Raw genomic sequence first — 24521 nt, 5'->3', positions numbered from 1 at the left:
AGCGGGGACAGGCTGAGGAGCTGGGGTCTCTAGCACAGGATTAGGGCCCGCTGCAGGCCTTGGGCTGGCAGGCATGCACACTGTCAGAGGGCACTGGATAGGGGCAGATATGGTGGGATGGGTGTAAGACACAACCAAAGAGCAGCAGCGCGAGACCTCCAGAGTTACGCAGGCAGGCCACACGATGTGTTAGAGGGGTGACATGGAGAAAAGTCAGGGCTGGCACCCTGGTTAGGGTGTTCCAGCGGGAGTCGGTCAGGAAGGTATGAGTGAGCGAAGACACCTGGTTCTTGTGGGGCAAGGAAACCGGTTTGGAGGGCTTGAGGGTGCCCTGATGCCTTGGGAAGTCTTCTCTCCCAAGGGTGAGTGTGGAGGGGTATCCTCGACTTGAGACATTGCTCCGGTCAGCTTCACAAGCCTGTCAATTAAATGCTCTCGTTTAGGGTTCTGGGCGGAGGGAAGGCTCACGTAGTACTAAATTGCAGGGCCTGGGTTCCTATGGGGCTAGGCCCATTCAGAATTTTCAACTTGCATTTGCTAGAAGCCCAGGGACCAAGACTGTTGGGTGGACGGAAGGCAAGTGTGAAGGTGGTCTTGTGCAAAGTAGGGTGTCACCATGGGCTGGGTTACAGTGGGTAGGGCAGAGGTCAGGCGCTTGGGTAGAATAGCCAAAGGCATTTTGTGTGTAGGGGGTTTGCTTGCTCCTTAGATGTGCAGAACAGAGTGGCCAGGTGTGAGGTAGAGACTCCTGGCCGTTGGAGAGAGCCTCCAGAGTCCTGTTCAAAGCTCATGGATTGGAAGCCTAAGGGGTTGGCAGGGTCCCTGGAGGGCTTAGATTCCACAGGGGGAGAAAACCACATTGTTACACGAAATGGGGGCCAAAGCAGGGGTATTTTGAGTTCTAGACCAGCCTAAGCTATATGGCAAGGCCCTGACTCAAATTCCCGTCCTGGAAAAAAAAAGTGTATCTGAAATGCAAATTTGACTGATTGTATGAGTTATTCCAAGGAATGCAGAGACACAGTACATTTACCCAGGCACAGTACAGCTGCCGGGCTGCAGAACTAGGCTGTCCTCAACCTAGGAGCCTTGCCTGAGGAGGGCCAGCTCCCTCCTCTGTTCCCTGATCGGCCTCAGCAGGAATGGCCCATATCGTGTATTTATTCGGGGTAAGCCCAGACAAGACTGACCCTCTCTGAGACTGCCTGGGCCAGAGTTTGCCTCTGCCTCAGCTCCTCCCACTGCTAGTGTGAGTCTGAGCCCTTAGAGCAGGGCTTCTCAACCACTTCCAAATGTTGCAATGCTTTAACACAGTCCCGCAAGCTGTGGGGTGGCCCCCAGCCATAAAATCATCTTTATGGCTATTTCATAGCTTTGCTGCAGTTACAAATCCTAATATCCATGTTTTCTGATGGCCTTAGGCGACCCCCTGTAAGTCTTTTTGAGAGCCACAGGTTGAGAACCACCGTCCTATAGCCTTAATAACTCCCATCGACAACATGGAAACCAGAGTACACTCTAGGGTCTAAGAAAATTAACTTTGGGGAGTGACATACTATGAGGCCACAGGCCTTTAGTTCTGGAATGTTCTTTCCCCCTAGTCCCCATCCATCTGTGGCTCCTCTTCAGCCCTGTCTTTGTGGGGTCATCCCTTTAGCTAGAGTTGTCCTCCTAGCCCTCTGACCTGCAACCCATTCTCTATTCCTGTTTGGCCCTGCATAGGGAGTCAGAGGTAGTCAGGCAAGGTGCATGTGCGCGTACGTGCGTGTGTGTGCGCGCGCGCGTGTGCGTGCACGGATGGATCTTGGCCTGCCACAGAATGGTTTTGAGAAAATAGTGGCTGGATGTTGAAAATTGACACCAACCAGCCCCCTTGTCCCTCTGCCTCCACGCTGGACATTGAGCAGTGCCCCAAAGCCTGGCCCCTTGCTTGTTCAACACGGCTTTTAGAGCAGAGAAGCTTTAGAGTCCAAAGACCTATAGTGACCTGGCAGAGCTTCGGGGGTCACACCACATTGCTCAGGCACTCCAAGACCCTTCTCCACCAGCCAGTGGTCTGTGGCATACTGTCCAAAGTCCCAGTCCAGGTGGCACAGGCAGAACCTCTCCAGCTTTGGGGTCCTACCCTGCAGCCGATGCCCAGACCTCTTAGCGCAGGGCTCAGGCACTTGAGTCCTATGCAGCTGCTGGCAGCTGCAGGAGGGGACAGGAAGAGGACCTCTGTGCCTGGCAAGGAGGTCAGGACCACGGTTTTTGTTGGAGAGCATGTCACTGGCAAGTCGCTGTAAGGCGTGCTCCTCACCTGTGGCACTGCCTAGGAGACCCCAGAAGGGCGTTGCTAAAGTGTGGATCCAGAAGAGGGCCTTGTGCACTCTGTCCGCAGGAAGACCCTGGCCACGCGGGAAGGTAGAGAGACAAGGAAGGCAGGAATGGGTGCTGCATAGAAACGGTTCACCGCAGGTAGGTAGGAGTGCTTCCAGAAAGAGAACCCAAAAGAGAACAGCCTGGAATTGCTATGTCTTCCACAAGAGGGCGCCCTGCTGGCTCGCAGTGGCCACTCCCCACTGCTCAGCCCTGTGTGGCACCGGGGTTGGGGAAGCAGGGGAGGAGGACCGGGGGCCCGGGGTGAAAGTTTGCTGGGTGAGTGCTGGACTTGTGCGTCTGTGACTCAGTCTCCGAGGGTAGCCCTCAGGTCGGGGGTACAGCTGGAGCAGCGCAGACCCGCCGGGCTCAGCGCCCTGGAGGTGCTCAGAGCTGGGGCAGCTGTGCTGCAGAAAGGGCGCAGAACCGACGCCCCCCGCTTTGCCCCTGCCCCGCGGGCGTGCGCCTCCTGCCGAGAGGACGGTTTTCCCAGAGAAGGCGCGCTTCCTAAGTCAGACCCCTCCGAGGCAGAGAAGAAAGGCCGATTTTAGCCGTTCTGCACTAAATCTATCCTGTTTACACTCCAGGTGAACTCTGACCCTTGGATGAAAAACAAAAAAAAAAAAAAAAAAAAAATGCCCCCTCGGAAAAAATACCAAACACGTGAAGGTAAACTCACAAAAGGGTTATTATCAGATGGGCCTCAGGGATGAGGGAGGGGCTCTGAGCAGGAACTGCTGGGGCAGGCTGAAGGGGCTGAGCCGAGGATGGGTTAGAGGCCACCTTGACTCTTCAATTCCGGGACACCACAAGGAACCGCCCCCGCCCTCATCCTCCCGCCCCTCCCTCCCGAGCCTCGCCCGCCCGAGTCCACTGCGAGGTCTGGGCTGCCTGAGCTCTACCCGAGTCTGCCCCCAACAGCACACTGGTCCCCCTGGATGCCCAGGTGTGTCCCCTGCTCCCTGTCACCTGCCGAGTCCCCACCGGTTTCTGTGCAGACAGTACCGAGTCCAATGAGCCCCGTAGCCTGCCTTCCCTAGGACCCCGGTGGCCGGGCTGTGCCGGCGCCCCAGACCGGGAGGGACAGTTGGGCCTCGAGAAAGTCAGAGCGCTCCGCGCCCCGCGCCGGCCTCCGTGGGGTCTGGAGGGCAGGAGCCCGGCCGCCCGCAAACCGGGGAGCCTAGGCCGGAGCCGGAGCCGGAGCGGCGGGGCCCCGTTACCCGCGTGGCCCTGGCTTGGGGCCACCCGAGGGCGGCGCCTGCGGGGCCGCGCTCGCGCTCGCGGGGTGCCTCGCCCTGGCCGCGGGCCGCGCCGGGGGCGCCCGGGGCGGCGGAGGCGGATGTGGGCGGGCGGCGCGGGCGCGGGGCGGGGAGAAGGCGGGCCGGCGGCGGCGGCGGCGGCGGCGGCGGCAGCACCGAGGCGGCGGCGGGCGGGCGGCGGGCGGCCCAGCGCGGCAGCGCACGCGAGTCCCGGACAGGCGGAGCGGACCGAGCAGCGCCCGGCGGCCGGCACCGCGGCGGCCTAGACCCGGCCAGCAGCGCGCGCCCGGCCGCCGCTGCCTCCAGCCGGCCCCGCCCAGCGCCCGCCCGCGGGATGCGGAGCGGCGGGCGCCCGAGGCCGCGGCCCGGCTAGGCCCCGTCGCCCGCACGCGGCGGCCCGGTGAGTGCCCGCGCCGCGCCCTGTTCCGGGCCGCGGCCACCTCGCTTTGTTCCCGGCCGCGCGGCGCCTCGGAGCGGAGCGGAGCGGAGCGGAGCGGAGCAGGAAGTGGCCGAGCGGAGGCCTGGGCGGGGAGCGCGCGGGGCCGGGCTGATCGCGCAGGAGGCCCACGCCGGCGAGGGTGCGGGCGGCCGCCGCGTGACCTTGGGTGGCCGGGCCGCGGGAGAGGGGGCGCTGCTAGCGTGCGCAGCGGGGCCCGGCGCGCCCCGGGGCCTGGGGCTGCCTGGGCACTGGGCCAGCGAGGGTAGGGGAAAGGCTCGCCCCGCGGCCTGCGAGTGGTGGGAGGGCCCTGGGAAGGAGAACTCATTTCCCACGGACGGAAAGTTGTGCGCGGTGGCACTGTGCCCAGGCTAGCCCACAAAGGACTGCTAGCCCTCCTGGGTCCGGAAACTGCTTCCTGGACTAGGTGGCTTCTGGAGGCGCTGGGGCCTGGAGGACGCATGGGCTCGACCTCTGGGATCCCGGATCCTGGCCGAGCTGATGGATTTGTCTGGAGGAGTGGTTTCTAAGTTACGTGGTGGTGGAACCTAGCTCTGCCCCGTGGCCAAACTCCTTCACTTCACCCCCACCCCCAGGCCTCCGGTCTTGCCTCAGGTGGCTAGCCTTGACTTCTTAGAGCCATCACTCAAGTGAAGGGCCAGTCGCCTTGGTGGGGCCCCAGCTGGGTGTGTGGGCCCGGTGTCCCAGACGGACTGATCTCTTAAGACTTAACAATAGCAACCATATGCCCTTACGGCAAAGCCCTCCAGGGTCGTGGAGGGAAGAAAGTCCCATGCGCAGGGCTGCTCGGTGTGGACATTGGTTAACCTCGCTGTGTCCCTTCACTCCATGCATACGAATTTATTTTTACATGGCTCGGGACAGCTGACTGTCACCAGCAGACCTTGGGTCTGGGTGGGGGTTGGGGGGACATCCAGAGAGAGTCTTCCAGGCTAACCCTCTGCCTCCAGGCCACACCCACTTGGACAGCGATCATGGGGGTTCCTTCTTGGCTTACCTTTTTCTTTCTGGGTTTCCATTGCCACCTGCTTGCTAAGGGTAGGGTGCTTTCCTTCTTGGGCCAGGCGTGGTCTTTCCTACTCTGGCATTTGGCGTTTGACACATAGCAGGGCCTGAGTTTTGTTCCACGTTTAGCTTCAGAGAAGGCAGAGCGACAGTGACTCTGGGTGCTAGCTTGTGCCTTCTGGGCTAGAGAGGGTTGTCTGGCTCAGCTGTTGTAGACCCACAGTAGCCTTCTGGTCTTTGCTGGGCCTGTCCGCAGGAGCCCCGGGTGGAGGGGCAGCATAGGCTTGCTGGGAAAGAAGTGTTTAAATGCACTTTCTCTGCATGTCCAGAACTGGGGCTCGAGGGATGCCCAGGAGTTCCTCCTGCAGAGGAGCAGTGGTGTGGGGATCTGGCAGGATGAGCTGGCAAAGTGTGCTTTGACCTGGCTATCTGGTGGGCCACTGCAGGACCCTAGGTTTTTGTGTGTGGCCTGCCTCATTCATGTGTGGGCTGAATGCTGTAACTGTGGGCTGCCTAGAAGTCTCTTTGTCCGTGGTATAGAGTGCAGAAGGCTTGGCAAAACCGTAGAGGCCTAGTACATGCTAGCCCAATGAATGAAGCACCTTCAGGGGAACAGGCTGCTGCTGTGTTTGAGAGGGTCTGGGGTTTCGCCTGGGGACGTTTTTAATGTTTCCCCTTCAGACTCTGGGCTTTGCTTTATACCATTACCTACTCTACCTGTGCCTCTGCCGTGTTTACATTCCTGTATCCCTAGCCGAGCAGGCCGGAACCGTGTTGTGCATTAGGCATCCTAGGTTGTAGGTGAGAATTCAGGGACAAGGACAGTGAACGAGGACCCCTCGCTAGTGAGTGTGGGGCCGAGCAGAAGCTGTCAGGGCTGCTTGGAGGTGGACCGTTTGCTGGGGTAGCAAACTCAGCAGCTGCCTGTCAGGAAAGGCCTTGTGGGGATGGAATGTCCCAGCAGAGGCCAAGGAGGTTTGGGTTGGCCGTAGCCTTGCGTCCCAGACTACCAGGCCTGGATCTGGGTACTGGCGGTGGATCTTATACTGCCGTGTTTTGAGAGAAATCAGGCAGGATTTCTGGCGGAATAAGGGCGAGGAGGGAACCTGGGAACCAGAAGGGTGTAGATCGAATGAGGGGACATGGCTAATGGTGGGTGTGCTGGGGCTCACTAAAGCTGACCTTGCCTCACAGACTTTCTCGGCTTTTTCTAGACGCTGCGGCCAGGCCGGCTGGGCTCAGCCTACTGAGAAGATACTCTGAGCATCCCTGGGTTACCCCGGTCTGTGGGGGCCACGGATACCATGAACGACGTAGCCATTGTGAAGGAGGGCTGGCTGCACAAACGAGGTCAGTTCCTGCTCTGCAGGAGAAGCAGAGCTGCGCTTGGGTCTGCCCAGCTCCTGGGTGTGGAACTGGGGGCTGCACTGCCCTAGCAGGCCGCTTTGTGGCCGTGTCAAAGTGCTTGCTGTGTCCGGGCCTGCTGGACGGGAGCGGCACCTCCCCACCGTGGGGCTCTAGGCCTGCCGCAGGAGGAGTATGCAGGCCCAGCTTTTCCCATAGTGTGGAGGTCATGGCCTCCTCCTGGGGCCTCTTGGCCAGAGGCTGAGGCCCTGTGCAGGGCTTGCTTTGCCGGCTTGGGGGTGGGGCCAGCTGCTGCCTCATTCCTGGCTTTCCTGGAAGGCAGCAAGGACATGGCTGCTGTTCCAGGGCTGGCAGGCTGGTAGCCTGGGCACTGCCCAAGGGCTCCTGAGGGCAAGCAGGGCAGGCCTGCTCCGCTTGGCCCGGTGCCACCTCAGGCCTGGATTCCTGAAGTCAGGGGGCTCCTCATCAGCAGGGCCCCGGCGGGGCCATATTGGCATTAGAACCGTCCCGAGGCTCAGGGTCCCTCACCCTCCAGCTTACCCAGCAGCTCCCTCTGGCCAGGAGTAAGTTTCAAAGCCACTTCTCCAGGACAGTCAGGCATCTCAGCCCCTCCTGACTTCCTCTTCCTGTAGACCTGCTCCCACCGGAAGTCCTAGTGACCCTTGCCGATGCTCGTCACCCTCCCGCTCCTCCTGGCTCTGTAGCACAGGGAGTTGTGATCTTGGTACCGAAGAGGCCCAGACACAGAAGATGGAGGGTGGGGTCAGAAGTTGGTGTTAGGACATGAGGTGTCGTGGGCTATGTAGCGCTCCAGCAGAGAAGGCCTGAGAGCCTCAGGAGCTAAGGGAGGTGGGGGTGATGTCGGCGGATGCGGGTTCAAGGGGACCCGGAGAGCTCAAGCAGGGACGGTAGATGTGGTTAACTGTGTTGAGGAATCTCAGTGTGGCAGCTACAGGGAAGACGGTGTGCTGGACTCTGCACCCCTTGTCTGGCTGCAGTCTGTTCCTGCCCCTGCCTCCCTCCCCAGTGCCTCCGTCCCCAGCCCCCTGGGAGTTCTGCCTCCCGAGCTCAGATCCCTGCCTGGGTCATGCTCTACTTTGTGCATCATCTGTCAGCCTTCTTTGGAAGTGGGACTCGTCCCCCTTGGCTCCTGTTTCTCCCCTACCCTGGCGGTACCCAGCCTGTTTCATGGGCAGGTGTGTCGTGTATGGCTGTCAGAGTTGAGGCCAATCGAGAGATTGCTGGGCCTCAAGTTACTGGGACATTCCCCAGGCAGCAACCCTTCTGAGGCCTAGGAGGTGTTATATTGCTCCTTAAGGCTGAGCCTTCTGAAGGGTCCAGGTGGAACAGGACATTGGGCCCTCTGGACATGCAGAGGCTGTGTTTGAACCTGATTTGTCAGTTCTGTCATTGTCCCTGTCCAGGAAGGGGCCCTTGAGTTCCTTAGGCCTTGACTCCACTTTTACGGCATGGAAATAGAAGTAGGTGAGGTGTGGAAACTATTATCTGTGGGATGGTACCTACTGGTGGACACCTGTCTGTGGGGTAGGGGGCTTCCCTGCCTCGGGCCAGAAGAGACAGGTGTTAAGGCGCCTGATGGGGAAGATGGCGTCCATGTGTCATTTTTGTTCTATGTCCTGCTCTGGCCTCGTCACGTCCTGTTGCTTGGCTTGCTGTTGCTTGCTAAGAAAAGTCTCTTAGTAACCCTCACTTTTCTAAATACCCCGAGCCATGTATGCTGTGGGCTCCAACGCAGGCGTGCATAATTCGTTTAGGGTTCTAGCTCTTTCCCTTGGATTGGGTCCAGAGCATGTAAGGTGGACCTCCCACCTAAGGCTACTCTGACTTGGCTGGGGTAGGCAAGGAAGGAAGGAAGGCTACTACAATTGTCCCTACAGGTCCCATGATCCCTTGGACACCTGGGTACCCCCTACGTCCCCCACTTTGTTGACTCTGTAGGTTGGAGTACTGCTGACTGGGATTGAACCCATCCGGTAGGCCTCCTGTGTCCAGCCAGGGGCTTGGATGAACTCCCAAGCTCCCCATGGGCTGGCTGGCCATACCTTCAGGACTAGTCGTGCGTACAGAGAGGATGGTCTCCCCCTCATTCCATGTCTGCAGACCCCAGTCCAGGGTTCTCTTACCCCTTGGAAGCTCACCCCTTAGAAAGTCCCCAAACCATTTTTTGGGAGCTCTGACTATTTGTGCTGTGTGCCAGAGGGTGTCCAGCCAAGGGCCAGAGCAGACATTGTAGCTATGTGTTGATCATTTGGACCTAAAGGCCTCTGGCCATCCATCAAGGGAGGGGCCCATAGACTTCTGGAAGACAGTGGGCTTGACCTAAGGATGAGCTAGAAGCAAGTGGCTGGTCTGTCACCTAGGAGGGTGGACATGTCAGGGCACAGTGCTGCTTCTATAACCCCAAATGCAGAGGTTTGGGGTCAGTGAACTCTGACAGTGTTTTGGTGGCCAACCTGGGGTTAAGTTGCAGGTGTGGCTGAATTTGTCTGTGACCTCTGATTTCAGTCCTCAGATTGCAAATGAGCTCTGTGCTAAGGCCACAGGCTTGGTCATGTTACCATTTTGGGTTCCCCCAAATCCCCGATGCCCGCTGGGCTGCCCTGTAGCCTTCTACGTAGTGACATTAGCCATTATGTGTGTCTCCCAGGCCACAGCAGGTGGGTAGAGCAGGTGGGTCAGGAGAAACAGGATACTGGCACAGTGGGTGAGGCAGTTGGTAGCATGTACCAGCTGTAGGGCCAGCTTGAAGACTCACTCAGCAAACTGGTATTTGAGGACCCACAAGGCTAGGAGCCACCTAGCTGTTCTCACTGGGTCGGTAGCTGTCTGGTACAGGAGGTTCAGATGGGGTGGGGGAAGGTGGCATATGGTTTGGTGCTCTCTGGCTTTGGGTCTGGGTCAGTGAGAGCTGAGCTCATGATCTCTGGGGGGCCGGCATTTAGGGACAGGGGTGGTGCTGTGTGGGGACTGAGCCTGAGAGAGGTAAGCATGTGGCCCCCACTAGAGAACTGGACAGAGGGTGGCAGCTGAGTGCCCCAGGCACACCCATGGAGGGGACAGTGCTCTGTACAGTGTGGCTGTGGCTGAGTCTTGGCTGGTGCTGGGGCTGAGTTTCCTGTTTTGTGAGCATGTTGAGTTCTCCCTTAAAAAACAAACAACAAAAGAGGAAGCTGGGCGGCCTCCCACTGGGGTGTGAGGGGTCACTGCTGGCCCAGCCTGGTGACTCCGGAGTGGGCAGCACGCCTCTCTGCTTCCTATCACTGTCCTCTAGACGGGGCTGTCCCTGTGGGGCTGAGCCGCATGGAGGTCACAAGGTGGCGACGAAAAGTGTGGACATGGACTGCACTGAGCTGCTGGGCCTGGTACAGCCTTGTGGCCCTGCCCGTCCTGCTGGGTGGCAGAGCACCGTGCAGAGGGACACTGAGGCCTAGGAAGAGATGGGCTCCGTGGCCGGGCAGGGCCCTGGCCACTCTAGGGCAAGCTTGAGGGACTCCATCAGGCTAGTTCCTAGAAGTGCCATGGGGTGGGGGACTGTCCTGTCCTGTCTGCCCAGTCACACCCAGGCCAGGCCCGGAGCCAACACCAACCCAGGCCTTCCCTGTAACGGTAGTTGTGGCCGTCCTAGCCACCCCGCTATGGCTGGTGTTCCACCCACACCCAGAACTTCCCAGAAAAGCCTCTCCAGCCAAGATGTAGGCCCCGGCCCAGGCATGTGGGTCGGGGAGCCCCCAGGAGCCCCTGAGCCAGTGGCCTGTCTGCAGGGAAATGCATGCCTTACTTCCTGATGCTCCGGTTATCCTTTGCCCTGGATGCCTCTCCCTCCTCCCTCCCTCCCTCCTCTCCTTCATTCATTTAGTGATCGCTTTTTGAGATAGGGTCTTCCTTTGTAGCCCAGATTGGCCTGAACTCATAATTCACATGAGCTCCCTCTCTCACCCTTTTGGGCTCTTGGCATAGGACTTAGGAAGTAGTGGGCCCCGAGACACTGTTCTAGAGAAGGCTTGCCTGCCCTTGGCCAGGCTCTGGCTGGCCTACATAGACTCAGTTATCTGTAGGGTGAAGGCAAGGCCAGGGCTGGCTCTGCTTCCCAGCATAACCTTTCTGCTCTGTCTGGGACTCTTTGTTTGTTTGCTTGTTTTTAGTGTGTGTGTGTGTGTTTGTGTGTGTGTGTGCGCGCGTGCACACAGGCAGGCACACAGGGTTGCTCATGTGTGCCACAGAGGACAGCTTGTGAGTTTTCTCTTCTACTATGTGGATCCCAGGGATCAAACTTGGGTCATCCGGCTTGAGGGCAAATGCCTTTACCTGCTGAGCATCTTACAGGACTACCAGGGCCTCTTGGGCTGTTCCAGCTGAGGTAGAGAGGAGGTGGATGGTAACAGGAGGACACAGCACGGGAACAGAGTGGGGTCTCTGGGCTGTGCCGTGTGTCTGGGGAATCAGGATGGCTGACGGGGGTCTGGGCTGTGCCGTGTGTCTGGGGAATCAGGATGGCTGACGGCTTTGGACTGGCATAGGGAGACTAAAAGCACAGGGCGGGCTATGTGGCTTGCACAAAACCTGTAGACTAAGCTGAATGGGATGATCTGAGTGGTATAGGAGGCTTGGGGTTGTTTTGGATGTATGGTAGGGTGGGGCTCTCTAGGCTGCCTTTCTTTTCTGGTCCAAGTAGGTATGTGGACCACTGCTCCCTGTGGCTCAGGGAGGTGGGTTGGAGGTGGCAGTTATGGGAGGTGTGTTGTGAGACCCCATTGAGTTCTAGGAGGCTAGAGACCTAGTCAGCACCGGGGGAAGTCGACCCTGGAGCAGCGAGCAAGCACATGGAGTCCCTCACTTCATTTATGAGGCATTGTGTTTGGGCGGTTCTCAGCTGAGGGTCTGTGTCTGCCTGTGGCCGTTTGTGTCCTGGCAGCCGCTCAGCTCTGGTTATTTTCAGCCTTTCTGTGACCTCTAGAGTCTCTTTCTCTAAGCCTCAGTTTCTCCAGAGAGCTGGTGAGCCTTGTCTCCTGTTAGGTGAGATTTTAGAGTTGTGGGCTATGGGGAAAAGCTCATGCAGGCTCAGTGGAGTACCAGTGTTCTTCAGGCCCAGACTGGCCACTGGTACCACACCCTGTGAGACCCACATGCACGCTGCTCTCAGAAAGGCGGGGCTGGGTTATACCTGGTGACACCAGACTTGGAGTTTCACCTTCTTGTGGGCAGCACACTCCTCTACCCAGCTCCTGGCCATTGAGTCTGTTGGGGGTCAGGAGACACGGAACCCAGGGCCTGCAGAGGGGCCTGTGAGGCTGGGCCTTGGGGATGACCTTGCCAGCCACTGACCACCCACTGCCCAGAAGGCAGCAAGAGCTGGGCTGGCGGCCCCAGTAGGCTGCCGTCAGCAGGCCTCTTGCTCAATGTGCTGGAGAAGGTAAATGGGCACCCAGCAGCTGTCGGTGCGATGGATGTGTTGGTGGTGGGGGACGTTTGGTCGCTGCTGTCAGCTGGCGCCTGCTCCCCAGGCCTGCTGGGGCTCACTTTGCTGTGGAGAAACAGCTCGGTGCCGCCTGGCGCCTTGCCAGCTGCCGCCTGCCACTGCGGCAAAGTGTTTATCCAGCAGTTTCCCCAAGAACCAGGCACTTGGAGAAAGTGCTCTCAGTGATCAGGACACGGGGCCAGGCCAGCGTGAGGACTCTAGCTGTGCCTAGGACATGGGTGTCCCCTAGGGTGTGCCGTGGCTATCATGTAGCAGCAGCCACGGTGCTGTCGGGCCAGGCAGGGGAGCCTCTGGTGGAGGTTCTGCTTCAGTACCCAGCATCCACTTCCCTCTTCCTCTTCTTATTTATTTATTTATTTATTTGGTTTTTCGAGACATGGTCTCTCTGTGTAGCCCTGGCTGTCCTGGAACTCACTGTGTAGACCAGGCTGGCCTTGAACTCAGAGATCCACCTGCCTCTGCTTCCTAAGCACTGGGATTAAAGGTGTGCACCACCACTGCCTAGCTTTTATTTTTTTCTTTTTAAGACAGGATCTCTGTATGTAGTCTTGGCTGGTGTGTAGACTAAGCTGACTTGAACTGGAAAGAATCCGCCTGTCTCAGCCTCCTGAGCGCTAGGATTACAGGTGTGGACTACCATGCCCAGTTTCCCCTTTGCCTTCTGTGATGATTTGGTCCAGGAGGTTCTGATGGGGGGATTTGGAGGCTAATCCACACAGATGCTTAGAGGGCCTAGGCCATGAAGACATCAATCAGTGGCATCTCTGGGTACCCTTTTCCCCAGAAAGGGTGGGTGGGCCCCGGGGAGCCCTTGCTTCTTCCCAGGTGCTGGCTGTGTTGCAATTAGGTGGGGTAGGCTCTTGGGCGGGGTATTGGCTGCCATCTCTAGTGGCTGGTGTGAGAGACCCCCTCACATTCCCCCCACATGGATTTGCACATGTGCTCAGGGGGGGAACGGACTCTGTTGTGATGCAGGGCTTAACCCTGGGTGTCTGCTGTTAGCTGGTTTTGTTGCGCATCGAAAAGCTGTTGTCAGGCATCTGGCCTCAAGAGCCATGGGGATCACAGAGTGGCGGTGACACCTGGTTATTTGTCGTTTGTCCATGTGTTGTGAACACAGGCCTGGTAAGGAAACTCCAGGTGCAGCACAGCACTCGAGTGGGCCATGTACCTGTGTTCCCAGAGGCTGTGTAGACAGGCGGAGGCCCCAGCTGGCGCCTTGCCTGGGTTCAGGGTACCAAGCATCCAGATGGGGTGAGGGAGTCAAGGAGAGCCTAGCACTCCTGCAGAGGCCGGAATGGCTGAATATCAGTCCTTCCTTGTTGAAGTGTGAAAAGCTGGAGGGAGGCCCCAGGAGTGGACGGGGTATTCCTAGATACTGTGTAGCCATGAAGGTCCAGTGTAGCCACCTCTTGTATTTGTCTGTCCTATGCTGGCACAGTTTCTGAGGGGTGGGGCTTGGGGTCTGTCTGGACTGAACTCATTAGCATGCAGGCCACATCCTAGGCTGCAGCTGGCTCAGCCGGTACCCCCAGTGACCACTTGGCTAGACCTTGAGGCAGATGAAGAAAGAGATCTGTGTGTCAGAACTGTGGCCCCCTTTCCTCTGGAAGAGGCTTCCACAGGGAAAGGCCTGATGAGGCCACTTTCCGTTTCTCCTTGGCCAGAGGCCTCAGTGAGGCCAGGGAGGGGAAGGGCACCTAGGCTCTTGTGGGTACATGGCTTTCTCTGCCTGGTGAGTGTCCCTGCCTGTCCCTCCTGGCCCACATTCTGGAATGTGTCTGGCCTAGGGGCTGGTCATGTCGGCTAAGAGCCAGTTGTAGATGCCCTGTCGGGGTGGTGGTCTTCATGTGGGAGCCTGCACTGGGCACAGCGGGGTGGGCACAGTTGGTAAATCAAGATGGATTTCTGGAGTGCGGGAGCATTGCTCATCAGTTAGAGTCCTGGGGAGCAGCAGCTGGTGGAATGGGAGGCACTCCATCAGGGGCCGACAGTTCCAGACGGGTGCTGGCGGGTGGGCACGCACAGCGGGTGGCCTACGAAGGAACAGGGTGAGGGTGGGCTGCTTACCCCCCATTGGCTCTGCCATATCACCCAGAGCCCCTGTCTACCCACTGCACCTGCTAGGCCCTGTGCCAGGGAGGGGCTGTTGTGGCCATGTGAATACTTGCAGGTCTAAGCCACCTGGTCAGGAGCAGGGCTGGTGCCTGCAGGGGTTCAGGGCACTTTGCAGAGCTGGGTGGGGACCCTCTTCTGGATCTTGTCATGTAGGCAAGTTGTTGAGGCTTTAGACCCTCTTTCTGAGTGAGAGAGGGTTGGCTTTGGCCATTGCTTTGAGGCCCACAGTGGCTGTGGAAGTGACCGGGCTGGAGAGCTGGGCTTCTGGGAACTAAAGATGGGAGGCAGGAGTGAGTTTCCAGATGTCCTGGTGGTTACATTGGACTGTAGACCTTTGAAGGGAAGCAGGGTAATCTTGCCTGGAGGACCACCAGCCACATCTGGGCATGCGCCACAGAGTCGGGAGGAGCTCGGGCTTGCTCTCTGGGGTCTGTGTCAGTGCTGACGGCAGGCTTAGGAGATCTGCAGTGACTAGGGGACAGGGTCCTGAGCTCTGATAGCTGCCAGCTCCCTGGAGTGGGGGCGTTGGCCTGGTAGTGGCTCTGTTCACTTCTTCCCTCGCCAAGAGCCTCTCTCCTTCACTCAGGCTTTCTCTTATCCCCATTCCCAGATCGTGCGTGGCCGTGTAGGGTCATGCAGAGCAAGGAAATGCCTCCCAGGGAGTCGATTGGAAGGACGTAGATAGACAGCGGAGCTCGGGGAGGCAGGTCACGTGAAGGATCCTACAATATACCACTCAGAGCCTCTGCTAAGTGCACCCTGGCAGGTCCTGAGAGCCTGGAGGTGCCCGAGCTGGGACCTATACTGGGTAGACTATGTCCCATCTGGAAGTGTTGTCAGAGAACACTTAGACTTAGTACATGCCATGAGAGGTAGAGAAGGAAAGCTGGCTAGCCTCCCCGGGGCTGTGGAAGGGGGATTAGGTGCACTGTGTGGTACCTGAGACCAGGGCGTCTGTCCCTGTGACTTGGTCTTCGCCTTGGAGCACCTGGAGGTAGGTGGTGTGGTCCAAGCTCACTACATACCCCTCCAGGCGGGCAAACAGACTTCATCTCAAATAGAGCTCAGGGACCCCAGCCCTGTGGGCTGCCCCGCCTGTCCTCAGCCTAGGGTCCCCTCAGATGAAGAAGTTGCCTAATTAGTTAGCTCCCTGTTGTTCAGACTCCTTGCTCGGCAAAATGTAAATTAAACATTTTTTCCGGGTGTCAGTATGAAAAATGACAGTCGCCGGGAGATCACAGAGGACATCTGCTCTGCTTCTGAGTGTGATGCCTGCTTCTGGCTGATGCTGCAAAACTGGAGAAGGGAACAATGTTACCGTGTACCTGGGTGACCAGGGCAGGACTCAGCTGGGCATTGCACAGGTCTCAGCTAGGACACACACACGCACACACCGTTCCAGCCATGGCATCTCCTGGTTCTGCTGCATGGGCAGAGCCTTAGAAGATGCTCCCAGCAACATGCACTGGCAGCCTGCCCTAGGGCCAGTGCCTTCTGCAAGGGCTGCAGTGGCCCAGGCCCCTTCCCTGCCCCCGTGTGCCTGGGTCCCTCAGGTGTCTGGGCCACTGCAGTGTTGTTCACATGCGGCTCCTTATGTCCCCAACCCCTGCAGGGGAATACATTAAAACCTGGCGGCCACGCTACTTCCTCCTCAAGAACGATGGCACCTTTATTGGCTACAAGGAACGCCCTCAGGACGTGGAGCAGCGCGAGTCCCCCCTCAATAACTTCTCAGTGGCGCGTAAGTGTCCCAGCCATTTGGGCTGAGTGAGGTGGCTGGGCAGCCCAGCAGGCTTGGTCCTAGGGTGCCAGCCTTGAGTCACCTCCTCCAGGACTGGCGAGTGGCCAGCTCTGGCTAGGCCAGGGAGCTCTTGCTAGGAAGGCTGAAGGTTCCAGCATGTGGTGACTGGACCTGATTTAGGCGGTTGGTTGGCCAGGGTTCCTTTAATGGGGACTAAACATCCACTCAAGGGCATTCACTGGGAACTCTTGTAGACGGGAAAAGGAGTTCCCAGCTCTAGGCGCCTATGGCAAACTGGGAACCATTTCTGTACTTTCCCTGGGAAGACCATTGGAAGTCCTTTGCCCTGTGGGTCCTGTGGTCCCCTCAGTGGAGTGCCAGTACTAATCGGCCCTACTTCAGGATCGGTGAGGGCGATAAAGTTGGGGATACTGTGAAACTGTCTTTGAGAGCGTAGAGCTTGAGAAGCTATGTCCTTGTTCTCTGTGCCACATCGCAACAGCCCAGTTCTGCCTGGGACTGGCCAAGGGCTCAGCTAGTTACAGGTGTGGTTGAGTTTGATAGTGATGAGTGGCTGCATGCCTGAGCCATGGGGTTACTAATGGCAGACACTGGGGACGTCCTGGGGCAGCAGTGCAGAGTGTGTGCCCTCCATGGTTTGCTCTGCCTTCTACCTGCCGTGGATCACAGGGTGTCCACCTGCCTTGACGTGGCCGGTCTCCAGATCTGCCCCAGAGCCTTAAAGCTTAACATAGGTTGCTGCCTCTGTAGCTGGGTAGGAAGGACTCGCAGCTTACGTATTGCAGGGAGTGGGGAAGGGGCCTCTGGGGCAGTCACACAGGTATGGGCACCAGCCAAGGGGCTGCTGAGCAATGGGCGGGGCTTCTTGGACCTTAGGAGGTGGGCATTGTACACCTAGCAGGGAACAGAGCGGGGCGAGTCTGTGCTTGAGCCAGTGCCTTCCAGGGTTTTCCTTGGAGGTGGGTTCTGATGGGAGGGTGACACCCCAGCTTGGTTGGTGTCTGTCATCTGCTTGCCTGACAAGCTATCCCAGATGTGCCGAGGACAGGGCTCAGGGTGACTTTCCATGCCCCGTCCCCATCCCCCACCCCATGTTGACACAGGCCTCCCCAAGGCTGGGCCTCAAGCCCCTCTTGGCCCCTGGCTTGGCAGACTGCCCCCTGCTCACTCATTGGAGCCGGGAGGCCCCTCACATTGCTGGGACCCAGACGATGGAATGTGAGAGGCCCCTCAGCCCCTCCTGCCTCACAGAGTCTTGCCAGGAAGCCCTTGCTGCACACATACCCTCAGGGCCTGGGCTGCCCCAGGATCCACCCTTACAGGTGTGCGCGCCTGGTGTGCGTGCTCTGGGTGTGGGTGCTGTGTTTGTGTGTAATCTTCCCAAGGACTCTGTGATTGGGGAAACAGCAGGCGGAGTGCGTGGGCTGTGCCCTCCTGCCCCTCCCAGGGAGGGTAAGCAACATTCCTTGATCCCTGAGGCCCAGCACGAGGTAGGGTCAGCAGCTGAGGAAAGAGTTAGTTTAGACATGGCTATGGTGCAGGGCGAACTGACCCGGCCTAACACCTTCTTTTCGTTGTTGTTTTTTAAGACAGGGTTTTTCTGTGTAACAATCCTAGCTGTCCTGGAACTCGCTCTGTGGATCAGACTGGCTTCTAATTCACAAAGATCCACCCGCCTCTGCCTCCTGAGTGCTGGGATTAAAGGCACCAACAACACCCGACTAATAGTGCCTCACCTTCAGGGCAGAGACAGCATCCCAGCTGGCTGGGGTGCTGTTCTTTGAGGGCAGTTAGGGTTAGGAAGGAGAGGGGATGTTGCTAGGTAGCTCACGCTGTGATGTTAGCACTACAGAGGCTGAGGGTTGATTGTCTCAAGCTCAAGATCAGCTTAGATTACATAGTGACTCCCTGGTCAGCCAAAATTACATAACAAGACCCTGCCTCAGAAAACAAAAGCCAGAGGTGGTGGCTAAAACCTATAAACTCAGCAGTTAGGAGGCAGAGGCAGGAGGATCGCCATAGTTTGAGACTTCTGGTCTACGTAGAGTGTTCCAGGGCTAGAACTAAGACCCCATATCAAGAACAAACAATTTTTAAGACTTAGTTTATTTTTAATTTCTATTTATGTGTTAGGGATTTGTTGACCCTTTATGTATGTGTGTGCCTGGAGCTTGTAGAGATCTGAAGATGGGTGTCAGTCCCTGGAGCTGGAGTTATGGATGGCTGTGGGCTGCCGTGTGGGTGCCCAACCAATGAGCCATCTCTCCAGCCCCCCAAACACATACTTATTTAAAAGGGGGATGGGATGCACCTTCCTGGGATAGTGTGGGTGAGGTCTGGGGATAGGGTCTGTCATGGAGAAGCAGGTGGATGCATGCAAGTAGATACTTCCCTGAGCTCTCCTTCAGAATGCCAGCTGATGAAGACAGAGCGGCCACGGCCCAACACCTTCATCATCCGCTGCCTGCAGTGGACCACAGTCATTGAGCGTACCTTCCACGTGGAAACACCTGAGGAGCGGTGAGTGGGCAGGGTGTGGAGAGGGCTTCTAGAACAGTGGGCCCTGCCCCCTGCTCAGGCCACGCTTGCTTGTGAGCCGAAGACCTCTGCTGAGACCAGTCTGGAGAGCTAGGCTGGTTCCACTTGTGGGGCGTGGCTGGCAGAATGATGGGAGAACATCATTGTCTCGGGTACTGGGCGGTTCTCTCACACTCCTGGGTGGGCCTCAGCTCAGGACGGGGCAGCCAGGCATTAGATGGTGGGTGAAAGCCATGGCAGAGCCCCCGCTGGTGCCTGAGGCCTCACTTGACTCCTGCAGAGAAGAGTGGACCACTGCCATCCAGACTGTGGCTGATGGACTCAAGAGGCAGGAGGAGGAGACGATGGACTTCCGGTCGGGTTCTCCCAGTGACAACTCAGGGGCCGAGGAGATGGAGGTCTCCCTGGCCAAGCCCAAGCATCGTGTGGTGAGTCTGGGTTCTGTTTCTACTGGGGCTGCCAGGGTTGTGGAGGGACCAGGCAGGCCCTGGTATCCCTGTCTGCTTCCCTGTCTGGTCTGGGTGCCCCTGGGTCCCCTTGACATGGACCTGGTATAAATTTCAGTTGACAGGATGTTTGCCTGGTGTGCATGAGGCCACAGCATTATTAAAAATAAATAAATCAATAAAATGAAGATGCCCACCATCTCCCAATCCCCAGTGCTCTGAGCTAAACTGTATAAATTATACAGGACCCTTCACTGACCCCACAGGCCAGCAGATATGAGAATGGCTCTGTCTTGTCTCCAGCTCTGTTGAGTTTGCTGTGGGGTAACTTGGAGCCTTGTTCACGCTGGGCACTGTTAAACTAAGGCAGTGTCGCACATGTTTCCCCCGTGGGCCAGTTGTAGTGAGCACGGGCCCTGCCTATTGTGCTACCTGTTACCCACAGACCATGAATGAGTTTGAGTACCTGAAGCTCCTGGGCAAGGGCACCTTTGGGAAGGTGATCCTGGTGAAGGAGAAGGCCACGGGCCGCTACTATGCCATGAAGATCCTCAAGAAGGAGGTCATCGTCGCCAAGGTGTGAGGAGGACAGGGTTGGCGGGAGGGTGAGAGGGACACAGGCAAGATGGGCTTTGCTCACTGGTTTTGCCTTCCAGGATGAGGTTGCCCACACACTTACTGAGAACCGCGTCCTGCAGAACTCCAGGCATCCCTTTCTCACCGTGAGTAGTGACTGCGTTAGTCCTCGGCCCTCCGAGAGAGGCTGGGTGGGGTAGAGGGTCAGTCACATGGCGGTGCCCTTGTGCACACGGGCTTCAAGGGCTTTCGGTGGGCTGGCGGAGGGGTGCAGTGAGGGGCTGATGGGCTGGGAAGCATAATCACAACCGTAGTGTGCGGGGAGGGAGGTGTGGCTGTGGTGTGCGGGGAGGGAGGTGTGGCTGTGGTGTGCGGGGAGGGAGCGTGGCGGTGTGTGGGGAGGGAGGTATGGCAGTGTGCGGGGAGGGAGGTGTGGCTGTGGTGTGGGGGGGGTGGGGGGGAGGGAGGCGTGGCTGTGGTGTGCGGGGGGGGGGCGGTGTGTGGGGAGGGAGGTGTGGCTGTGGTGTGTGGGGAGGGAGGTGTGGCTGTGGTGTGGGGGGGGGAGGGAGGTGTGGCTGTGGTGTGGGGGGGGGGAGGGAGGCATGGCGGTGTGTGGGGAGGGAGGCGTGGCGGTGTGTGGGGAGGGAGGCGTGGCTGTGGTGTGGGGGGGTTGGGGGGGAGGGAGGCGTGGCGGTGTGTGGGGAGGGAGGCGTGGCGGCGGGTGGTCCCCTCATACTCCATTCCGCATCTCCTTAGTCCTCTCACACATCTTTAGGCTGACTCCTGGAGGCCAGGCTTCCTCGTGATTTCTAGAGTGAAGCTCAGTTGTGGCAGCCTGATTGGCTCCAGGGCCAGCATTTGGGGATTGTTGTCTTTAAGCAGGGCCACCTGTGGTCCACGGTGGGCAGGCCACGGGGTGGCTCAGCACACCAGTTCTAGAAGTGCTAAGCTATTGTGTGAAAACTCCCCACCTGGAGGCTTTTGGTAACCCCAGAACTTGGTACAGCCAGCGTCTGAGCCATCTTGCCCTGCTCTTGAACCCAGACCCCACGTTTCTCATCTCAATACACCATGAGGCGCAGTGGCTTGCATCTGTGTCCTTACACTTGGGAGGCTCAGGCAGGAGGATTTGCTGATTGCAGGCCGGCATGGACCAGTGTTACCTTGTCTCGAGACACTAAAATGTCCCCTGATACGTCTTGGGGTGGCTGGGTGGCCCTGTAGTGTTAGTGTTTTATCAGCGCTGAGGCTCGCTGTGCTTCTGTTTCAGGCTCTGAAGTACTCATTCCAGACCCATGACCGCCTCTGCTTTGTCATGGAGTATGCCAATGGGGGCGAGGTAGGGCCATAGGCAGCTTCAGAGCTGGGCACTTGTCCCTCTGAGCCTGGGAACCCTCTCTGCAGTGCACATGGCGCCGCCATCCTCCCTGGCCGTGTGAGCCTGCCCACAGTTGCTTGCCTTCAGGTGTCCTGTTTCTGCTGAGTTCTGTCTCCAGGCCCTGCTTCCCTTTGGGGGTGGTCCCTAGCCTCCCCTCTGCCTCGTGGGTCGTGGGTGGGGGGGTCCCTCGTGCAGTCCGTGCTCAGCACCCCTCACTCCACAGCTCTTCTTCCACCTGTCCCGAGAGCGCGTGTTTTCCGAGGACCGGGCCCGCTTCTACGGTGCGGAGATCGTGTCGGCGCTGGACTATCTGCACTCTGAGAAGAACGTGGTATACCGGGACCTGAAGGTGTGTCCATGGACTGGGGGTAGTGGGGGCGTGGGGCCTGGCCACGCTAACTGAGGGTTCCTTCGCAGCTGGAGAACCTCATGCTGGACAAGGATGGGCACATCAAGATAACAGACTTCGGGCTGTGCAAGGAGGGTATCAAGGATGGCGCCACTATGAAGACCTTCTGCGGGACACCCGAGTACCTGGCCCCTGAGGTGCTCTGCCACTTCTTGTGTGTCCCCCCGCCCCCCCATGTCCTGGACACATGGTGACAGAGTCCCCCATCCAGGTGCTGGAGGACAACGACTATGGCCGTGCAGTGGATTGGTGGGGGCTGGGCGTGGTCATGTATGAGATGATGTGTGGCCGCCTGCCCTTCTACAACCAGGACCACGAGAAGCTGTTCGAGCTCATCCTCATGGAGGAGATCCGCTTCCCACGCACACTTGGCCCTGAGGCCAAGTCCCTACTCTCTGGGCTGCTCAAGAAGGACCCCACACAGCGGTAAGGGCCAGGGCTTGAAGCTCAGCTTCTGGACAGTGCTGCTTCCCACTGTACCCGCCATGGCGCTCTGCACAGGCTCAGTCCCATGTAGCCAGGGCAGGCAGGTGGTGGTCAGGTAGCAAGGGGGTCCCCATGAGCCCGTCGCCTTCCATGCAGCTCTGAGCCCTGGATCTGTCTCCCACCCACACACAGGCTTGGCGGGGGCTCCGAGGATGCCAAGGAGATCATGCAGCACCGATTCTTTGCCAGCATTGTGTGGCAGGACGTGTATGAGAAGAAGGTGTGTGTCCGGCCGCTGTGCCCATCTCTGGATCACACGTGTGCACTCACACACCAGTTTTCACTGGTGCACATGCCCCCAGAACCACAGGGATGTGCATACACGCCTTCCTCACAGTATAGGGGAGTATGCTGCCCTGTCTTCCTCACCCGGTCTCTGGGCCTGTCAGGCTCTTGATTGTGCCCGTGTTGACTACACCTGTGCCCTCGCTCCTGCCTCTCCCTGGAGGCCTCCTCATGAGCCACGCGTTAAAGCTAGCCGAGAGTGGAGGGTAATATTCAGGTATCTCCAGCTCCCGAGAGCCCCAGTCCATTCTCTTGGACAGTACCTGCCTTTCTGGCATAGCAGAGGCCACTGGCAAAGGGCAGAGCCCCTTGTACTCTAGTTGGGGTTCCTTCGGCTCGTGAGCAGCCGTGGGCCAGGCTGAGACATGGCAGGTGGTCTCAACACTGTTTGGCCTGTCACCAAGCCTGCTTTCGGGGTACCCAGACCCTTCCGGGCCACTTGGGGCTGGCAGCTGGAGCCTGGCCTCTGTCATAGTGCTGTGCATGGCACACCTCTTCTACCCACACCAGACTAGAGGTTCCTTGAGTTGACATGTAGCTCTGACCCCACACCAGGTTTGGGGGGGGGTGGTATTTGAGGATCCTTGCCTATGGGACCCAAGAGGATGTTAGCAACCTCTGTGTACACATCACTTTCCGTTTGCCTCTTCTCCCTGGCTTCTCCCTGCCTGTCAGCCGGGCGGGTGGCTCACCCAAAGTCAGTCTCCTTCCCTTCTATAAGAAATCTTGCCAGGGGACTGCCTGAGACGGGCACAGTTGCTGCCTTCTGCCCCTTGGGGCTGCCCTGGATGCTCTCCTCCTTGCCTGCACTGCCCGCCCACTCCCATCTCGAGCTGTACCCTGGTGTTAGTGGCTCACCGCTCAGGAGGTGGAGAGGGCTGGAGCCTTGTGAACTGGGATTTGGAATGGAGTTGTAAACAGTCCTCTACTGTTTGTCCACAGCTGAGCCCACCTTTCAAGCCACAGGTCACCTCTGAGACTGACACCAGGTATTTCGATGAGGAGTTCACAGCCCAGATGATCACTATCACACCGCCTGATCAAGGTGAGGGCCACCCTGCTCTGAGGTGCCTCAGTGTCAAGCTTTATTGATTCCGGTTTGGTGGAGGGGGCGGAGTTACAGGCTGTTGTGAGAAGCCTTGTGGCGCTAGGAAGTCTTTCGGAGGGTGGTAGCAGCTAGGCTAGGAGGGGGCGGTGTGAGGGCCAGGGTCACCTGTTGGACCTCCTTGTGTCCTCCGTCATGTGGCAGGGCGGGTGGGTCTGAGCATCTCTTGTGGCCCACAGATGACAGCATGGAGTGTGTGGACAGCGAGAGGAGGCCACACTTCCCCCAGTTTTCCTACTCAGCCAGTGGGACAGCCTGAGGCCTGGGGCAGTGGCTGGCAGCGATCACTCCTTTGCATTGCGAGTCCGGAAGCCCCGCATGGATCATCTGTATCTGATGGTTTTGTTTCTCGGAAGCGCTGGGGAGGAACCTTGCCAGCCTCCAGGACCAGGGGAGAATGTTTTCTCCTGTGGGCAGCAGCCTACCTCCCAGCCAGGTCAGGAGGAAAATTATCCTGGGGTTTTTCTTAATTTATTTCATCCAATTTGAGGCCAGATATGGCCTCAGTGCCCAGAACAATTAGATTCATGTAGAAAAATATTAAGGACTTCTGTGACCATGTGCAATGTGGGCTCATGGGTCTGGGTGGGTCCTGTCACTGTTCCCATCGGCCTGGCTGCCACCTGTCTTTAGGGTCCAGGGCCAACGTCCAGCCAGAGGGCACGGGAAGCACCTCACTGTGGTATGCTGGCTGGCTGTCTCCCTCTGCGGTGGGATGGCCAGGGCTCACCTAGGTTGACAGAGGAACAATGATTCAGTGTGTTGCTGTGTACCATGCTGTCCAAAGGCATTTTGGGGGATTTCACTCTCGGTGACAGAAGAGCCGCCCCCCCCCCCCCCCGCGTGGCGCCTCTTGGTGGGCGCATTGAGAGTGCCTGCCTCATATGAGCTCTTCTCCTAGCAATTGTCCCTTTAGATGCTTTACTTCTCCAGCTGTCACCCTGGCCTGTCCCCTCCTGGCCAGACACTGGCCATTGCTGCACCAAGTCGTTTTTTACAACATTCAATTTCAGCATTTTTACTATTATAATAAGAAACTGTCCCTCCAAATTCAATAAAAATTGCTTTTCAAGTTTGTGGTCTGTTTGCTGGATGGTGTGGCGTGTGGGAGCCCTGTTTGGAGGTGAAGGGATGTGGCTACGGTCATCTGGGACCTCAAGGTTGGTCCCAGGCACAGGTCCCTGAGGCTCCAGTGCTAGTCTTCGGGGGAAGATGTCCCTCCTGATGACAAGTGGTGATCCTGACTGTCTCTGGATTTGATTCCTCTCTTGCCTTCCCCAAAGGATGCTATCCAAGCCACTTGCCAGCCCCATCTGCTATGTGTTAGGCAGAGCAATAAGCCAGACCTGGATACCAGCAGGCTGGGGATGCGGTTCAGAAAGGGCTTAGGAGGCCCTGGCTGTCACAAAGCACATCTGTGCCTGAACAGAACTGAGGAACATTCTGGGTTTGGATGGAGGTGACAGGAGCTAAA

At 58.2% G+C, this 24521-nt stretch overlaps 2 protein-coding genes across 2 annotated transcripts; one reads left to right on the top strand and one right to left on the bottom strand.

Annotated features, from left to right (window-relative positions):
- Nucleotides 1-40: 40 nt before the first annotated feature.
- Nucleotides 41-4519, bottom strand: LOC127231030 (basic proline-rich protein-like). Its single transcript, XM_051196404.1, has 5 exons — nt 3582-4519; nt 3367-3502; nt 2586-2768; nt 2126-2314; nt 41-418 (listed from the first exon to the last, which is right to left on the bottom strand). The coding sequence occupies exons 1-5, from the start codon at nt 4517-4519 to the stop codon at nt 41-43; spliced, it is 1824 nt and encodes a 607-aa protein (XP_051052361.1).
- On the top strand, nt 3888-24122 carry Akt1 (AKT serine/threonine kinase 1). The gene is made up of 14 exons (XM_051196684.1): nt 3888-4020; nt 6297-6432; nt 15675-15803; nt 18233-18344; nt 18643-18790; nt 19254-19385; nt 19465-19530; nt 20655-20723; nt 20986-21111; nt 21180-21308; nt 21383-21597; nt 21790-21877; nt 22885-22987; nt 23227-24122. The coding sequence occupies exons 2-14, from the start codon at nt 6387-6389 to the stop codon at nt 23304-23306; spliced, it is 1443 nt and encodes a 480-aa protein (XP_051052641.1). The 5' UTR covers nt 3888-4020; nt 6297-6386; the 3' UTR covers nt 23307-24122.
- The last annotated feature ends 399 nt before the right edge of the window (nt 24123-24521 follow it).

Source organism: Phodopus roborovskii, unplaced genomic scaffold (genome assembly GCF_943737965.1).
Source record: "Phodopus roborovskii unplaced genomic scaffold, PHOROB, whole genome shotgun sequence".
Classification (NCBI taxonomy): domain Eukaryota; kingdom Metazoa; phylum Chordata; class Mammalia; order Rodentia; family Cricetidae; genus Phodopus; species Phodopus roborovskii.
Note: the sequence above shows the minus strand (reverse complement) of the source record. Positions and strands in the feature narration are given on the sequence as shown.

Excerpts from the sequence above, each read along its gene's own strand:
- LOC127231030 (XM_051196404.1), bottom strand. The coding sequence starts at position 4,519 with ATGCGTCCTCCAGGCCCCAGCGCCTCCAGAAGCCACCTAGTCCAGGAA. Across the intron at positions 2,769-3,366 it reads TACGGGGCTCATTGGACTCG|CACAGCTGCCCCAGCTCTGA; the intron begins GTACTGTCTGCA and ends CCCTTTCTGCAG. Across the intron at positions 2,315-2,585 it reads CCCCTGCTTCCCCAACCCCG|GCAGTGCCACAGGTGAGGAG; the intron begins GTGCCACACAGG and ends GGGGTCTCCTAG.
- Akt1 (XM_051196684.1), top strand. The coding sequence starts at position 6,387 with ATGAACGACGTAGCCATTGTGAAGGAGGGCTGGCTGCACAAACGAG. Across the intron at positions 21,112-21,179 it reads TGGTATACCGGGACCTGAAG|CTGGAGAACCTCATGCTGGA; the intron begins GTGTGTCCATGG and ends GTTCCTTCGCAG. Across the intron at positions 21,878-22,884 it reads AGGACGTGTATGAGAAGAAG|CTGAGCCCACCTTTCAAGCC; the intron begins GTGTGTGTCCGG and ends GTTTGTCCACAG.